Source organism: Psittacula echo (assembly GCF_963264785.1).
Source record: "Psittacula echo genome assembly, chromosome: 1".
In the NCBI taxonomy this organism is placed as follows: domain Eukaryota; kingdom Metazoa; phylum Chordata; class Aves; order Psittaciformes; family Psittacidae; genus Psittacula; species Psittacula echo.
Genome location: NC_137735.1, coordinates 86,838,890 through 86,855,304, shown reverse-complemented (window position 1 = coordinate 86,855,304; position 16,415 = coordinate 86,838,890). Strand labels below are relative to the sequence as shown.

Genomic DNA, 16,415 nt, shown 5'->3' with positions numbered 1-16,415 from the left:
GTTATTGCCCGCGTTTCGCCGTCGTTGTCCCGCCGTAGCCCGGGTTTCTCCCCGCGTCTCCCCCCCAGGCGGGATCAGGCGGCCTTCGCGGGCGCCTAACGCGGTGTGCTGCGGCTCCTTGGCGGCGGGGCCGGGCAGGGTGCCTGCGCTTGTTGATGGTGTCAGCGCACGGCGCCGCTGCAGGGGAAGGTCCCGCCCTGCGCGGGCCGGGGAAAGGGAGGAGGGGAGGGAGCTGAGCCCCGCGCCCTCGGACATGTCGCGGCTTCCGGGCCGGGGGCTTGTGGCGGCGGTGAGGGGCTGGAGCGGCTGCTCAGGTCAGACACCACCACCACTTACGGACCATGTTTCACCCCAACCATGCAGCGCCGCCGAGCCCCATCCGCCTCTCGGTTTCCGGTGACAGGCGGCCCAGGGCACGCTAAGGGTTATGCCCGGTTAGAGACGGTCCTTCTCACCAGGGCGGGCTAGGGGTGAGGCTGCCCTCGGCCCTTTTGTCGCTGTGGGTGCGAGGGAGGCAGCTCGCTCCGGCAGCGGAGTTGGAGTCCCTGTCTGGGATGAATGAGGGGGAAGTGGCTTATTGGTTGAAAAATAAAGCAACGGCGCGGAGAGCTCCTGGCAGTCTTCAAAATACTGCTTTGCTTAATGCCGGATGCGTTCTGTTGCAAGCTATGCTATTTCTCTTCTGTGTAAATGGAGAGAAACTGATAACACTTTACACTCTTCTTTTTGGGGAAGGCTCGGGAGATCTTAGAGCAGCTTCCAGTGCCTAGAGGGGCGCTGTAAGAAATCTGAAGAGGACTTTTTACAAGGGCAGGTAGTGACAGGACACGGGAGAATGGCTTTAACCTGACAGAAGGGAGATTTAGGTTAGAGATAAGGTATTATTTACTGTGAGGGTGCTGAGGCCCTGGCACAGGTTGCCCAGAGAAGCTGTGGCTGCCCCATCCCTGGCAGTGTTCAAGGCCAGGTTGGACAGGGCTTGAAGCAACCTGGTCTGGTGGAAGGTGTCCCTGCCTAGAGCAGGAAGTTGGAACAGGATGAGCTTTAAGGTCCATTCCAACCCAAACCAGTCTGTGACTCTATGAAATCACACTAAAGCTGTAATAATATTTCACTGCCTGGGTCTCCAGGCTGTTACTCCCATTGATCATCACATAGTGAATGCTTTATGTTGTGACTGTTAGTTGGCATACATAAGTAATCTTCAATTAGTGGCTAATAATACAGGCTCCCACAGAAAATTGACAGCCTATACGTTTTGCTGTAAGCCTTTGAGTCTTAATTCCCTGAAAGGCAGGCAGCTGGTTTGCTTGTGTTGCACTTGCTTATGCTAGCAAAGACTTGATTATCATTTGTTCCAAGAATCCAGTGTCGTGCTATGGCAGCATGAATTGATTTTGTAGTAGCCACATGGCAAGTGACATGAAAGAGAACCAGTTTCCAAAACATCAGCTGCTAGATGTTAGGAAAGTGATTACCGCCTCCGTCCACAGGGTTTATGATTTGTATCTAGCACAAGCAATTCTCCAGCTGCAAAAGGCTGTGACAGAGAATTCCAAAGTTGGTAAAGCTTGTGACAGTTGCATTTAATTTTAGCTTTTGTCTTACCACGTGCACCCCTAGCTTCCAAATGCACGCTTGTAATTCACTTTAGAACTTGCCTGCTTTGGCTGTGTGGGGGTTTGCAAATGGGGTACGTAACTGTGTGCTTCTGAGGAACCATTTCCAGTTTGGGTGTTGCCACTATAAAGTAAATTAAATACATAAATGGGGACTCTTTGAGTATCTTTCATGCAGAAAAAAAATTAAATTATTGTTTATTTTTCTCAATGTTTTATGAATATTTGTTTATTAGTTGAGTTGTGTGCATGTTGTTCCATAAACTATTGTGGTACACAACAAATTGAGAAGTAAAGGAGGGATATTCATGCCATATAAGGTAAATGAATGATATTAAGAGTTAGAACTGAAAAGGTCTTTACCTTGACCTGGTATGTTTCTTTTCCTCTAGTTTGCAAGTCATGTGCTCTCCGAAGATTTTCCATCCAGCCTGCCCAGCAGAAGAAGATTCCAAACCGGTATTTGGGCCAGCCCAGCCCTTTCACACACCCTCACCTTCTCAAACCAGGTTAGGTTCAGGTCCTGTATGAACCAGTCATTGTTATTCTTTCTGGTCTCTATTTTTCTGAGGCTTCCAGGACAGAGTATTGATTTTCTGCATCATACAGGTATCTGTGGTTTCAGCTGTTTATGGTTACCTTCATTAGTCATTAATTCTATTTAGTAGCCCATTTCCTTGTCTGAGATGACATTGATTCCAGAAATAGTCTTCAACATGTTAGCTTTTACCTTTTTCTCATGGAGTGCTTGGTGTCGCTTGGGTAGTGAAGACTTTTCATGGCAGTGGCATTTCATGAGCTTGTTGTCCTGCAAATACAGATGGTTTATATTAAGGGGAGACCTTTGTGCAAGCTGAACTGCCAGAACCCTTCATATCCAGTGTCTTGTGAGTCACAAAACAGAGGTGTCAATCAGAAAAGGAGACTGGGGAGACACTTACTGATAGATGGACAACACTGGACTAAAGAACATGCCCTCTTCAGAAGAATATTCAAGCAGTGAGGAAAAGAAGAAAAAGAGACTTGTGGCTACAAAGTTAGATGGTACTGGTGAAAGAGACGCTAAGGTTGTGCATTTTTTTGAGATTAATGAAAATGAGCATATAGGTATGAGATGACTGTGATTAAATCTAAAAAAAAAAGATAAAATTATATTCAAGAATACATTCAGGAGACCATTCTGGTTCTGTGTTCTTTTTCCACAGATAGGTATACAGAGAGAACAGATTAATATATAGCAGTATACTAGTGTATTTAATTGTAGAATGATTCAGGTCAGAAGGAACTTCACAAAGTTAACCCTCTGCTCAAAGCCAGGCTAACTTCAACATTAGATAAGGTTGCTCAGGGCACTGATTAGCAGCACACAATAAGTGAGGCTGATCCTTTAGAAGTACTCACAACTGAAACACTCCAAGTGAATTCTAGTTGTCCCCAGTAATTTTCCATTTAATAAAGGAGCTGTGCTTTCCTTAAAATAATAAATTTTTTTTATTGCAATTAGTGTTTTAAAAAGCAAATGCCTTTAAGGCAGAGAGAATTTTCAGGCCTCACAATCGGAAGACAAATGGGAATCCCACGTTCCGCCCTATTGCAGCTTCTAAACTTCACTGAACTGTTGCAGTTAGAAGGCTGACTGGTATACAGTGGAGCATAGAAAATTTGCAGTATAATACTGCAGAAATGTGAGGTCAGATTGCTTTGAAATAGTTTCTGTGTTCTCTGTAATTTCCAGATCTACAGAGTAAACCAAATACGGTGGTTTTGATGTTTGATATGGTTTGTTTGTTGTTTTGGTTTTCTTGTTTTTTTGGTTTGTGGTTTGGTTTGGTTTTTTTTTCAGATTTTTACACCAAATAGGTGTTAGGATTTTGAAAAGGTGTAAAGTTTAAGGCAAATTCAACGTATGTGATTTTCTTAAACACTTTTGTCAAGGAAAAACTTTATGGATAGAACTTTCTCCTCCCACCCCACTCATGCAAGAACCCACTTTTTAACTTACTTTTTAACTTGAAATTTAACTTACAGTACTAGTTAAATTTCAATTTTTATTCTATAATTGTCACTGCACCATTCATTAGAGGAAAATAAGATTATTAAATTAAAAGGTTAACAGTATGAAAATGCAATCTGTGTTAAAATTCGATATTAGCTGAAGTACTGATTAAGGCTTCTGTATTAATTTAGATCATAGTTAAGGAGCCTCACATTTTAAAAAATACATACTTCAGCAGCTGTTGATTATTCTTTCAGCTTCAGTCTGGTTTTGGTGAGTATCTTGATCGCTGTACTTTGTATCTGTTGTGACTGGAGCAGTTCAAAATGTACTTCCATCTGAAAGATCATTTATGTAATTGGAGTCATCAGGAATATAGCATTTAACTTTGGAAAAATCCATTTTGGTTGTTACTGAGCAAAGCTACCTCTGCCCTGGAGAGGATTCATTCTCTGAATTGAAGTCTGATGCCAGCCTGCAGATCGTGGTTTGTTTCTGCCTGGAATCCTGTGACTGGTTAGAGTCTGCAACCTCTGCGTCTGCCTGATCTCCCAGTATCTGTAACACTTAGTCTGCCCATTAAGGTTTAAAACTAGTTACTCTATGACTTGACTTAGCGTGTATTTGAATAGACATTCTAGCTTTATCTGAGGAAATTCATGCTCAGCCTCAGGAGGTAATCTTCTGTTCAATGTCCAGGTGCTATAAACCAAATCAGTTTTCAGCAGTCAAAGTTCAGTTTGCCTTGCCCCTTCCCCTTTTTTTTGCATGTCTCTCAGCAAACATTCCTCTGGTTTGAATGTTTGTCTAAATCTACCAGGTTTTGTGATTTCTGCCTGTGTGCAAAAATGCATAACAGAAAATCCGATTGGTTAAAACACATTTCTGTCTTTGCATGATGGAGGAGCAGTTGAGTGAGGATGTACTGTAGGGATGGAAGCTGAAGAGGTGCAGGGGAGAGCAATGGAAAGGCTTTTGAGGGATTACAATGAAGCCATGCCTATGAAAGGCATCAGGGAGTAGGCAAGAATTAGGCGTGCAACTAGTAAAATAGCACAAGTGCATTGAATTTCTCAATCTGATTTATTTTTTATTCATAGGAGAAGTAACCCCAGGATTGTCACAGGTGGAATATGCTCTTCGCCGACACAAACTGATGGCATTGATCCAGAAGGAAGCCAATGGCTGGGATGGATTGGACCACACAGTGATTCTGCTATCCAACCCCACCTACTACATGAGCAATGACATCCCCTACGTTTTCCACCAGGACACTAACTTCCTGTACCTCTGTGGGTTCCAGGAGCCTGACAGCATCCTGGTGCTGCAGAGCATTCCTGGCAAAGCACTGCCATCCCACAAATCCATACTTTTTGTGCCCCGGAGAGATCCAAGCCGAGAGCTGTGGGATGGGCCCAGATCAGGTACCGATGGGGCAATTGCTCTCACAGGAGTAGATGAAGCTTACACCATTGAGGAGTTCAGGCACTTGGTGGCCAAGCTGAAAGGTAACAGAAAACGGAGGGGAAATGAGATGTGGTTTGCAAGGTCTGATGGTATGGGTTTGGAAGGTGGTCTGTGATGCTAATTCAAGACTATGATGAACTTGAGGAGGTGCAGGGAATATGACAGTGTGACAAAGGCTATTGGAAGTTCTTGTTAGCTTCTTGAAGGTCACCAATGGAAAGAGAGTTTTGAAAATAATAGTTTTTCTCCCATCTGAATTCCTTGTGGGTCCATTTGAATGCCAGTTGTACATCTGTCAAATACGAGGAGCAGGTAAGTAACAGAGCATCACAAACCATGTTAGTGTTTGAGTCATGTCTTTTGCTGACAGAACTAGAACCAGGTAGAGTGTAGGAAACTTGAAGCTATTTTAGTAATAATAGACTTGGAAAATGATCCACACAGGAAGGTTGTTAGCTCACTTGCCTTTTTTGTCTAGATGTTGAGTTACGAATATTGAGGTCCTTTAGGCGGGTTCTTCTACATCTATGCTCACCATGTAGCCTCACTATTTACAATCCAGGGTGAACTTAAATGCATTAGAATTTGAAGCTGAAGGCTTATGACAATACAAAAAGGGCAAGTGCTTGGGGTATTACACAGATAAATAGAGTGAATTCTGGAGTCTTAAATAGCATCTTGGATTCTAGTTATTTTGTTTCAAAAAAGGTATATTGAAAATAGAAAAGACACAGAAAGGGCAATAAGGATGATCAAAACTATGGAGTGTGTGTGAGATACACGCTGCTCAGTTTGAAAAAGAGAAAATGGAAGGTAAGGTGTGTAAGAGAGATGTATAAGGTTATGGAAAGTATTAAGAGGATGAGTAGGAATGATTAGTTACTGTTTTTCTTTTTTGTTAATTAACAAACAAAGGGAACACTGAATAAAATGATCACATGGGGGGTTTTGACACCTTTTAAGTTGTAGATAATTCAATGGAAGGTTTGGTATGTCAGAAGCATAAATGGATTCTGAAGTGTTTGGTTCCACAGAGGAGAGGTCCATGAAAAGCAGTTAATCGCTGTTACAAAGATGCAGCCTTGAAATGAAGAAAGTGGGCAGGTTGTGCTAAGGGAAATACTCTTTTGTTAGCACCCAGTTTCTTAAAGACCTTTTTGAGCACCTGCTAATGGCTATTGTCACCAAAGAAAGAGGGCAGAGGTGGATGTTAGGTGGGACTCAGCATGGCTTTTGTACTCAATTCCCATTTAAAATGCTCCTGTGGGGAGAATGTGGGTGCTAACTGTGATGTTCTAAATATATTTCCATGTAGGTAAATACGTTTGTCCTCAGTAAGTCCATCTTCTTTGAATGGCTGAAATAAGCAGGTTCCATGTAATGGGTAAAAGGTAAATTGCCTTACAGCTTGTGGGGGGGAGGCTAAAAGAGAGACTGATTCAGAACATGCACCAGTGTAACGCAGTGGCTACTTAGCTTATACAAATGCAACTTTGATATGCAAAGTCTGCATGGATCTGTGCAAAATACATATATTCAGTGATAATTGTAAAAACCAGTATTTGCATAGAGGTGAGGATTTGTCCAGTCTACATGCTATGAACTGGTAATCTTCAAGATTTCGAAGAGATCACTAGTATCCTGTGACAGTGAAAGTGTCTATCTGGTCTGTAAATGCAGATTCAGAGGAAATCAGTTTCTCAAATATGGCAACAGGTCTAGTTTAGGAGGAGTGAGTTTGTTCAGTGGGGGGAAGACATTCTTCATTTAGTTTTGTCTATTTCAGCTTTCATTTTGTATTCCAGGTGAGTCAAACATTGTTTGGTACGACTTGGCAAAACCAGTGCATACAGAGCTGCACTCTGACTACCTGCAGCCCCTGGCTGAGATAAAAGCTCGGAACAAAAACCGCATCCAGCACATTCGACATCTAGTGCAAAACCTTCGTCTCATCAAATCTCCTGCAGAGATTGAAAGGATGAAGATAGCTGGACGAGTGACGGCAGAGGTATGGGGTCGTGTGCTCTCCAAATGAACCAGTGCATTCCTTTAAAGGAGAAAGGGGGGAGGGCTGTTGATGGGGTGGCATGGGTTGGAAGGATAGCTTTGGTCTAATCTGTTACTGAACTCCTGTATCTTAACCATCAGCGTGACAAGGAGAAACAGGAAGCTGCTTGGACTACCAGCTTCTCAGTGTAACTCCTGCGAAGACAAGCCAGCAGCTATTAGACTTTCTTTAAAAGCAGTATCTATTCAGGAGCAGGGGTAGTCTCCTTCATTCTCTTCCCAGCTTCACCTCTCCTTCCCCAAGCCATTTTCTTTCCCTTTTGTCCTGTTAATTTTTAGGTATTGGGATTTTGTAAACACATTGCCTATGTATGTCTCCATATTACCCCTTCTCCCTCAAATATCTTTTGAACTCATTGCCCCATTTGAAACAAATCTGACAGATGCCTCAAATGCAATTATGTTTTTGTAAATATTATTAAGGTAGATAGCCAAATAGAAAAGAGAGGTACAGCTTGTCCTTTTCTGAAGGAAAAGCTGCATAAGGCATTCCTATTTAAATGGGGAAATCCAACCCTAATCAAAAAAATCATCTAATTCTTCCTCAAGAACTACAGTCAATCAAACTCTAAGTACAGTTTCACAGGGAACAAAGCTTGATTGGTTCTAGTCTTGGCAGCACTCTGCGTTTTCAGGTGCTTCTGGTTCCTATGTCTGGGCCAGCTGATTTTAGGCCTTCCTCAAAAGACAGCAGGTAAAAAAAATAGAACTTTCTTTAAGTTCAGGTTCCTTTGGTAACTGAAAGGCCCTTCTTTTTCATAGGCTTTCACAGAGACAATGTTTGCCAGCAAATCCCCAGTGGATGAAGCCTTTCTGTATGCAAAGGTGAGTAACGTATTTGTCCTTCACCCAAGGACATGTGGAAATGTCAGTGTGAGGAATTCTTCAGTTGTACTTGTACCCTTATTGAAGGAACATTGTGGTTGTCTAAGTTTACCTGCTATAGGTGTCTTTTTATACTGTATTTAAGTGCAAAACCTTCTAAACCATGGCAGATAAAGTTATTTTCTAATACAGCTCTATAGTGCAGAATTTAAGTAGTTATAGCACCTATTTCTAAAGCCTGCTTCTCTTGACTCTAGCCTCTTACTATGTCAGATTACCACAGCTGTCTCGAAGCAATGTAGATGCGCGTCTTACAAAATAAGGACTAATTGGCCGACACATTTAGTAAGGAATTCTGTAAGGAATTGCAGTAAGATGCCTGTTTTAGGAACATCAGCAGAATTTGACCCTCTGTTGTGACATAGCTGGCCTGTGCTGACATGGCACTGTCAGCAGCACTGACTTGTAAAGAAAATTATTTTAATTGAAGTTTATTTTACAGATAATTTTTTCACTCCAGATCAAGATTGTAAAACCTACTTTACTACACGTAGGCATCCTGGAGTGTTCTGTTCCATGTGGTTTTGGTAATTATAGAAAAGACATGTTATTAATATCTTGAGGACATAGAGGATCTTTATAGATGTAAGTTCATTCATTTCCATGCTTTCATCAGCTTCATCACTCCAGAAGGGTAAAGGTCTTGAGGCTTAGGTAGCGCATGCTTTCTCCAGTCTTCTTGAAAAACTGTCAAGGCTGCTTTCGTTTAGTGAATTCACTTTCCTGTTCCACTTTGTGATGTACAAATTAAGCAAACAGTTGTAGGACATAAATTATAGCCCCAGGGCAGTTAATCAACTGAATCAGCACTAACAGTTTCCTTCTCTCTGAACTGGTATTCCAGTTTGAGTTTGAGTGCCGGGCTCGTGGTGCTGACATCTTGGCGTACCCCCCTGTTGTTGCTGGTGGCAACAGATCAAACACTTTGCACTATGTGAAGAACAATCAGCTCATCAAGGTAAACCATATGCTATTTAGTAACTTAAAATGCAGTCCACACCATCCCCATATGTGTCCTTTTTTCTGACTGAACAGATCAAACCACTTAAATATATTTTTTCAAGTGTGCAGGGGAAAGGAATCCTTTCCTGGTTAGTTTTACTGTCAGTAACAGATTAACTTCACTCCATGTAGTCTCTGTCCTCTTTGCACTTGCTGCAGTATTTCCTAACAGCGGAAGGACGTGTGAACAAGCTTGCACATCACTTCATTTAGCAAGCATGTCTGCTTCCACACTGGGTGGGTTGTAACCTCACAAAAGAGGAAAAAAGGACTCCTGCAGCAGGCAGAGCGAAGCACTTGTTGGGTGTCGTCTGCTGTCACTTGCGTTGCTTGGCATGCTTTGCAACAGAAGGTGCAATAGTGTGTTCTGGTGAAGCTGAAAAGCATTTTGGACTTCAGGTAGGCCAGCAAAGCAGGAAAAGAGAAAAATGAAGGAAAAGATCAGCATTAAATGTTGAGGGGTGGATTAGATGGCTGTAAGGAGATTAATGTGTCTTGTCTTATTTTGAAGATTCATGTTATTGAGCTGAACCCTCTCCAGCTTTCCTGACAATACACCTTTAGATTCAAATAAGTATTTTCTGGAGCAGTATTCTCCCACTGCTCTACTGATGGTGCACTTTTTAGAGGAGTGTGTTTTTCCTCTGTCTTAATGCAGGATGAAATATTCCCACTAGCATTATCTTTTCTTGAAGCTGGCATGCGAGCAGACCTTGAAATGATCTGCAGAGACAAACAAAAAGATACGACAAACACTAAATATATGACAGGCTGCTTTTGGCAGAAATAAGCCTCCTCTATTGTACTGACTTCCAAGGTCAGGCATGCTCATGTACCTCCAGTTAATTCTGTTCAGTTAAATGACCATGACTTTTTTTTTCTTTCCAAGACTCTTAAGTAGGAGGTTAACCCCATAAACTTGACTCTTTTCCTTTGTGTGCTGCTTCCTACATATCTTGTTGCCAAATAGGCTAAGAAAGTGTCTAATTTGGAAGGTATCTGAAGGCTGCTTATGGCCTCATGTATACTTTATTCAATCCACCACTTAGTGAACTCAGCTTTAAAGAAAGAGGACAAAATGCACAACATAAGGCACTTACTGGATAATCAAACCACAGGCTGAATTCCCTGTTATTTAGCTTGTTTAATTGCTGGAAGAGGGCAGCAATTTTTTATATTTTATTTAAAAACCTGAGGTTTTCTGGAAAAAAGCCCAACTATTTAAATGGATACTTGAAGGCCTGTCTATTCAGTGGGATAGTGAGATCTGCTCACTGTTAATCTACTGTGTAAGTGTTTGTGGCACTTAACTGTACACAATGATAGTAGCTAGCACTGGCCATTGTGCTTAGCAGTGAAGTTCTGCTTCTTATTTTTCCACTTAATGTACTAGAATTATTAGTTGTCATTTCACACTATGGCTGCTGGCACAGTCATGGATCTGTGAAGTCAATCTCTATAAAAGTCCTTGGATTCCATGCAGTGTAAATCCATAGAGAATTTAGTCTGAATTTTTTACAGATCTCACTGCTCTAATTCTTGTTAGCCCCTTTAAGGAGGGAAAGCAAGACCACGGGTTTGTTCCTCGCCCTTGGTCTTTTTTGCATGGCTTTTGGAAGATGTGCAGTCAGTGATTTAATTGACAAGGAACAGTTTTGCTGAAGTGAATTGGAGGTTCTCTTCCAAAAGTTTTTTCTTCATCACCAGGTAGATTCAGAAGTGTACCTTAGAGCAGTCAAGGAAGTCCCAGAAGAGAACAGGGAAGATGGTACAAACTATTCAATAGAGCATTTGTAGTAGTAATGCACTGTCAAAGAAGTGGTTTCGCTGAGTCCTCCTGCCTTTTGACAAGGCTAAATCTTTAGCTTCTAGTGATCTTGTGGGTAGCTCAGAAATCTATGCTTTTGTTGCAAACCCCTTATGTCTCCATCACTAGCAGAGAACTTCTAGTGAAAGGAGTCACTGGTGTCATTTGCTGGAGTAAGCAACTCAAATGTGAATGGAACCAATGTTTCAGAGCACAGCTTAGTTCAAGGAAAACATCTCTTTTTACTCCAAAATGTTTCCAAATCAGTGTGTTAAGATTTCAGGCTGTAGAAAAGCATAACAGTCAGAAACTACCTCACAGTGAAACAATTCAACTGGAGTAGCCTATTTATAAACAGTAGCACCTGGGATGTTGTTCTGCAAAAGGAGTTCACATCTCTGCAGCTGCTTTGCAAAAGTAAATACATAATCTCCTTTTCTGCTCTCAGACAGAAAAATCAATTCAGTTAATAGCCAGACTGACACACGGCATTTTTTCCTGTTATTCTCCAGGATGGTGAACTGGTCTTGCTGGATGGTGGGTGTGAGTCTGCCTGCTACGTAAGTGACATCACACGTACCTGGCCTGTCAATGGAAGGTAAGCTGTGATATACCTGTTTGGAAGGTCTTTGAGAAGCTCTTACATAATTGATGGATTGAGTGTATATATGTTTAATCTCTGTGTGAGTAGTTTTAACGTGTCCCATTCTGTAGTTCTTCAGAGTAATCAAACTATATAAAGTAATCTTTCAGTATGAGAAGCTGTATTCCCCACTGCCTCATTAATTGCTACATGAATATGTGTAATTAGTGCTATTTCCAGCTATTACAGCATACATAAAGTGCAGAGAGGGCTTTTGTGCATTCAGCTGTGGCTGACTTTGGTTGTGTGTAAGAAAGACAAGAGTTTAGCTGACCTGTTTAGCTGACGTGGTTCCGTCAGTTGTGAATTTGGTGGTTGTGTGTTTGATTCCTGTATGGTTTTGCTCAAGTGCATTCTTTTCTCTGCACTAGCTTTGCCTTGCTTTGCTTTGGGGTTAGTCTGTCAGCTGAGAAACCCTGCCTCTACCCAGTGTATTGAAGGGCATGTTGCAGTGATGCGTTGTCTGGCATTTCATGTAAGGAGCCAGTTGCTTTCCTTTTTGACTTTTCCTGCTCCAGCATTGAACTAAATCCATCCCTAGAATAAGTTCTAGAGGTTTAATTGTGAGAACTGTCCTTTTTTCCTTTTCTCACTGGTTTTCAGGTTTACCAAACCCCAAACAGAATTATACCAGGCTGTCCTGGATATCCAGAAATCCTGCCTGAGCCTCTGCTCCCCAGGCGTGAGTCTAGAGAATATCTACAGCCTCATGTTGAGTCTTATTGGACAGAAACTGAAAGATTTGGGGGTCCTAAAGAGCAGCATCACTGAGAGCCACTTCTTCAAGGTACTTGAAGTTTTTATACTCCAGCTTCCCCCTGCTAGACCTTCCTGTTTTCTCCTTGGGTTATGTTAGTGTTTTTAGTTTGCCTTAATAATGTGCTTTTGAGGTGCATCTTAAAATTATAGCTACACATTGTGCTTTAGTTCATGTTTGGGGCTGATCTCAGCACAGGACTGGATTTCTCTCTTACAAAGCTAAACATGAGGATGCATTTCAACCATCCTGTGCACAATTTGGTCTGAAATAACCCCCCAGTCTTATACACACACAGTTTGAATATTTGTTCCTCGGCACTTGCTGTTTCAGTCTGCAGATCCATTCCCATTGGTCTGCACTGCTTGCTAGTGTAGATGCAGCTTTAAAGTACAGACCATTTGAAGGGATCTATACAGATATAACAATAACACAAAATTCTGGGTTCAGGGCTGTCAGCAGGCAGTTAGTCACAGTTTTGTGATCTGTATAACATAGCATAAATCTGCAGTGTCACCAAAAGGTGCAGCCCATTCTTCTCAGTCATTCCATGGGCTGCCTCTTCTGCACCATTTTTTGTCAGTATTGGGCTTTTCAGAGCTACCTGGTGTACAAGATTGGGAAACTGCTCTACCTTAGAGCTGGACCTGCAGCTAAAATAGGATTGGTTTGCAGTTAGAGAAGTTCATTTCTGTTCCCACTTGCTGGAAACCTGCATGGTTGCTGATTCCAGTACAAGAAAGGTGGCAGAACCAGGTGACAGAACTACCCCTTTGGCAGTAGGACAGATTTCTGCCTGATTCAAGTGCCCTACAGTGTCAGTCAATAACAGCACAAGTTCTTGCATATGAACAAAGGCTATCATGCCGGTTTTTCTCAGCAGGTGACAGCACAGCAAGATGAGACCGGTGTCTGCAGCCTAGTTCCCAGTGAATGTGAGGAGCTGGGCAGAGGAGGAATTCTGATATCTGCTGCCAAGGAGCTCCTCTGTGGAGGGAGGGGGATTCAAGTGGCAGGGGGGGTGGTAAGGCTGTTGTCTGTGTTCTATAGAGGTGGATTAAAATCCTGCTGTAGCTATGGAGTGAAATCAGCACAGCATCTGCTCTGTTGTGCATAGGAGATTTCTCTGCCACATCCCAGAGCAGCTGTGTCAGCTACTGCCAGTTGTCAGGGTCCGCTGATGGGAGCAATGTAGGGCTAGGATGTTTAAGGTATCAAAAAGGTTGGGGCAGAAAACTAAAGTCTTTCCTGACATGCTGAGGTGGTGATAGGCTTAGGCTGTTTTCTTCAGTGAGGAGGAGAGGCAGAGTACAATATGCTCATAATAGGCATCTGGTTCTGGTAGGTTTTGAGGGCCATCCAGGTCCAGTAAATGGAAAGCAGGCCTTTGTAACTAGTCATGGCAGTATGATTGCTAGTAGAGCGCGTAACTATTCTATCTCTTCTCCCCATCTTTTGTATTGGAACAACAGGTTGGGGTGTGTTTAACTGCCTCTATGACACTTGTTTTGTCTTCTGCCAGGCGGTTCGAAAGTACTGCCCACATCATGTGGGCCATTACTTGGGCATGGATGTTCATGATACCCCAGATATATCCCGATCGCTCCCGCTCCAGCCAGGCATGGTGATAACCATTGAACCAGGTAAAAAGATAGTCAGTGGTGGACAAAAACATGCAACACTGAGGGTAACAATACTGCTTTCAGTAGTTAGTTGGTCCCTCTGACCAAAGCATTCAGGTTCTTTCTGGTGAAATTGAAAATAATTACAGTATTGGAAAACCTGAAGTTATTCCCCTCCCAAAGTCAGTATAGTATTAGAAAACCCAGTTTCCCTCCAAGAAACAGCCAAGGTGATGAACTGTGTCTGTGCAGCAAGAGAGTAATGTAGACCTCAAACTGTTAGAGTTTGACCCACAGCAGCACAGGTCAATCGCAGTGCAGAGAAGCAGGGTCAATTCACTTGTGCTGTGGTTTGTGTTACTGTGACTGAACTACTACCAGTCACTGGTAGTGTAAGTCTCAAGCATTGCAGTCTGCAATTACAGGCATTCACAACTTAGGTTTGCAAATTAGGCGTTTCACATTGAATCTTTCTGCTTGTCACTGGATTTGGAGCTGTCAGCTGGAATCTGATATTTAATGCCTGGCTCTTCTTTCTCTCTATTCAGAGCATTGTTAAAATCATCACTGTGAATATAGGATTGAGAGCAAGAAGTGCAGAAAGGCCAGCTATAATTGTGGAAGTTTCTATTAACATGCCTGTCGGTACTGAGGAACACTTTCCTTTCTTTGCCCACCAACTGCCATGAGTGAAGGGAAAGAGTAGCTTTCCTTATTAAAAATTTTTGGGATCACACTCACTCTATGTTGCTGAAAATCCAACCCTGCTCTCATGGTGGTGCAGTAAGGGAAAAGTATTATTCTGGAGAGTGCTGTGTGTTTTAATTCCCTTTCTTCTTTCAGGCATTTATATCCCTGAGGATGACTTGAGCGCCCCAGATAGGTTTCGTGGCATTGGTGTGCGCATTGAGGATGATGTTCTCATAACAGAGAGTGCGCCTCTCATCTTGTCTGCTGACTGTCCCAAGGAGATCTATGACATCGAGCAGATCTGTGGCCGCAAGTCATGATGCCCTTTCTGTGCCTCTTTTATCCTCTTTGGGAGAAGCAGGGCTCCAAGGATGCACATCCCTGTAGCTGTCAAGTGCTGGAGGGTGTGGACAGTTGATGGCTGTTTCTAAGACAGGCTGGGTGAAAAAGCAAAGCAACCTTTTCTGTGTGCATTTTTCTTCTGATTGGATTAGTGCTGATGCTGAGCTGTTGTAGGACATGGGGGTGGATTCATCCCTCTTCTGCACGGATCCAGTTGTTCTGGTGCCCTTGGAGGGATGAATTTTATCAGTGCCACCATCAGGGCTTCTGCCCAGTCCCTCTCCAAGTGCATAGGTGTAACTGCTGAGACCGGCTGGTGCCCCATTTTTTCCCCTTCAGCAGTAGTTTCACAATAGATTTTAAAAATAAACCTTTGATAAATGCTGTTTTAGGGGCATAAAGTGTGTCAGACAGCTTTGATTTTTTTACAGCCCTGAAAGGAGGGGTTTTGGTAGTCAGGAAGATGGGTTTGGTTGGGAGGTAGTTTTATCTGAAGCCTGTGGAGAGCACTTACAGTATTTTAAATGTAAGAATGTGATTGGGCCTTGTGCAAGTGTATGCAAAATAGGCCAGCAGCAGGGAAAAACATCCTGTCTGGTCTTTGAGCATATTAGAGTGTTTGGTAATTTCAGAAAGGACAGATAGGACTCAGAAGGTTGGACATACCCGTTCTTGCTGTCTTCCACAGTCTCCTCTTTTTGTCCCACATGTGTGTCCTGTTCTGAGCCCGCCTCTGCCCTGGGAGGAGGGCAGTGTTGACTGTGCTGTGCTCTCCTGATGAGCTGCTGGTTGTCACCTAGATGTAAGGTGTCCAATTCTGGGACACTCACTGGATCTTTCTGGTTTATGCTGTAAGTACCAACAACTTCAGCAATGTATTTTTGAAGACTCTGCCCTATGGCAAGTCTTGAGTCTTTCTATGGCTTTTATATGGAATTTAAAGTAATTCTCTTTTTCAAAACTCTGAGGGCATGATCACAGCTGCCTTTTGGGTTTTGCCAGGTGCAGTCAGTAACTAATGCTCTGTGATAATATTTTTGAGGCAGCTGCAAATGTGGTTAGAGGCTATGATACATGACAAGAAAAGGGAAGAGTTATCTTTCCTTAACATCAGCCTGAAGCACAGACCAATGTTTACAGTAGTAAATACACCTACTAGAGGCAAACATGGCATCTGTTTATTTATTGAAAATATTTTGACAATCAGCTATCTAACGTGTCTGAAAACTGCCTCGCATCAATGCATGTCCTGTTATTTATGCTTGCTGTTGCATCACATTATACTTCCTTTCTGATGGTAGCTTTCAGTATTTTTCATCTGGTATTCTCAATTCTCCTTCTTTTTCTTTTCTCTTCCTATATTGTCTGTCTTTGACCCACTATAATGTCACTGCTTCCTAATCCATTTTGCTTTCTAATCAACGTCACTGCCTCTTCTTTAGTTTGCCCTAATTCTCCACAGTAAATGTAGTCAGAAGCATGTGGGAAAGGTAGTCAGGGTTCCTGAGGTCGACCTCT

At 42.5% G+C, this 16,415-nt stretch overlaps 1 protein-coding gene across 1 annotated transcript; it reads left to right on the top strand.

Annotated features, from left to right (window-relative positions):
* Positions 1 to 237: 237 nt before the first annotated feature.
* On the top strand, positions 238 to 15,498 carry XPNPEP3 (X-prolyl aminopeptidase 3). The gene is made up of 10 exons (XM_080614365.1): positions 238 to 314; positions 2,012 to 2,128; positions 4,716 to 5,123; positions 6,888 to 7,090; positions 7,912 to 7,974; positions 8,879 to 8,992; positions 11,356 to 11,441; positions 12,090 to 12,273; positions 13,766 to 13,886; positions 14,709 to 15,498. The coding sequence occupies exons 1-10, from the start codon at positions 254 to 256 to the stop codon at positions 14,873 to 14,875; spliced, it is 1,524 nt and encodes a 507-aa protein (XP_080470491.1). The 5' UTR covers positions 238 to 253; the 3' UTR covers positions 14,876 to 15,498.
* Positions 15,499 to 16,415: the final 917 nt, after the last annotated feature.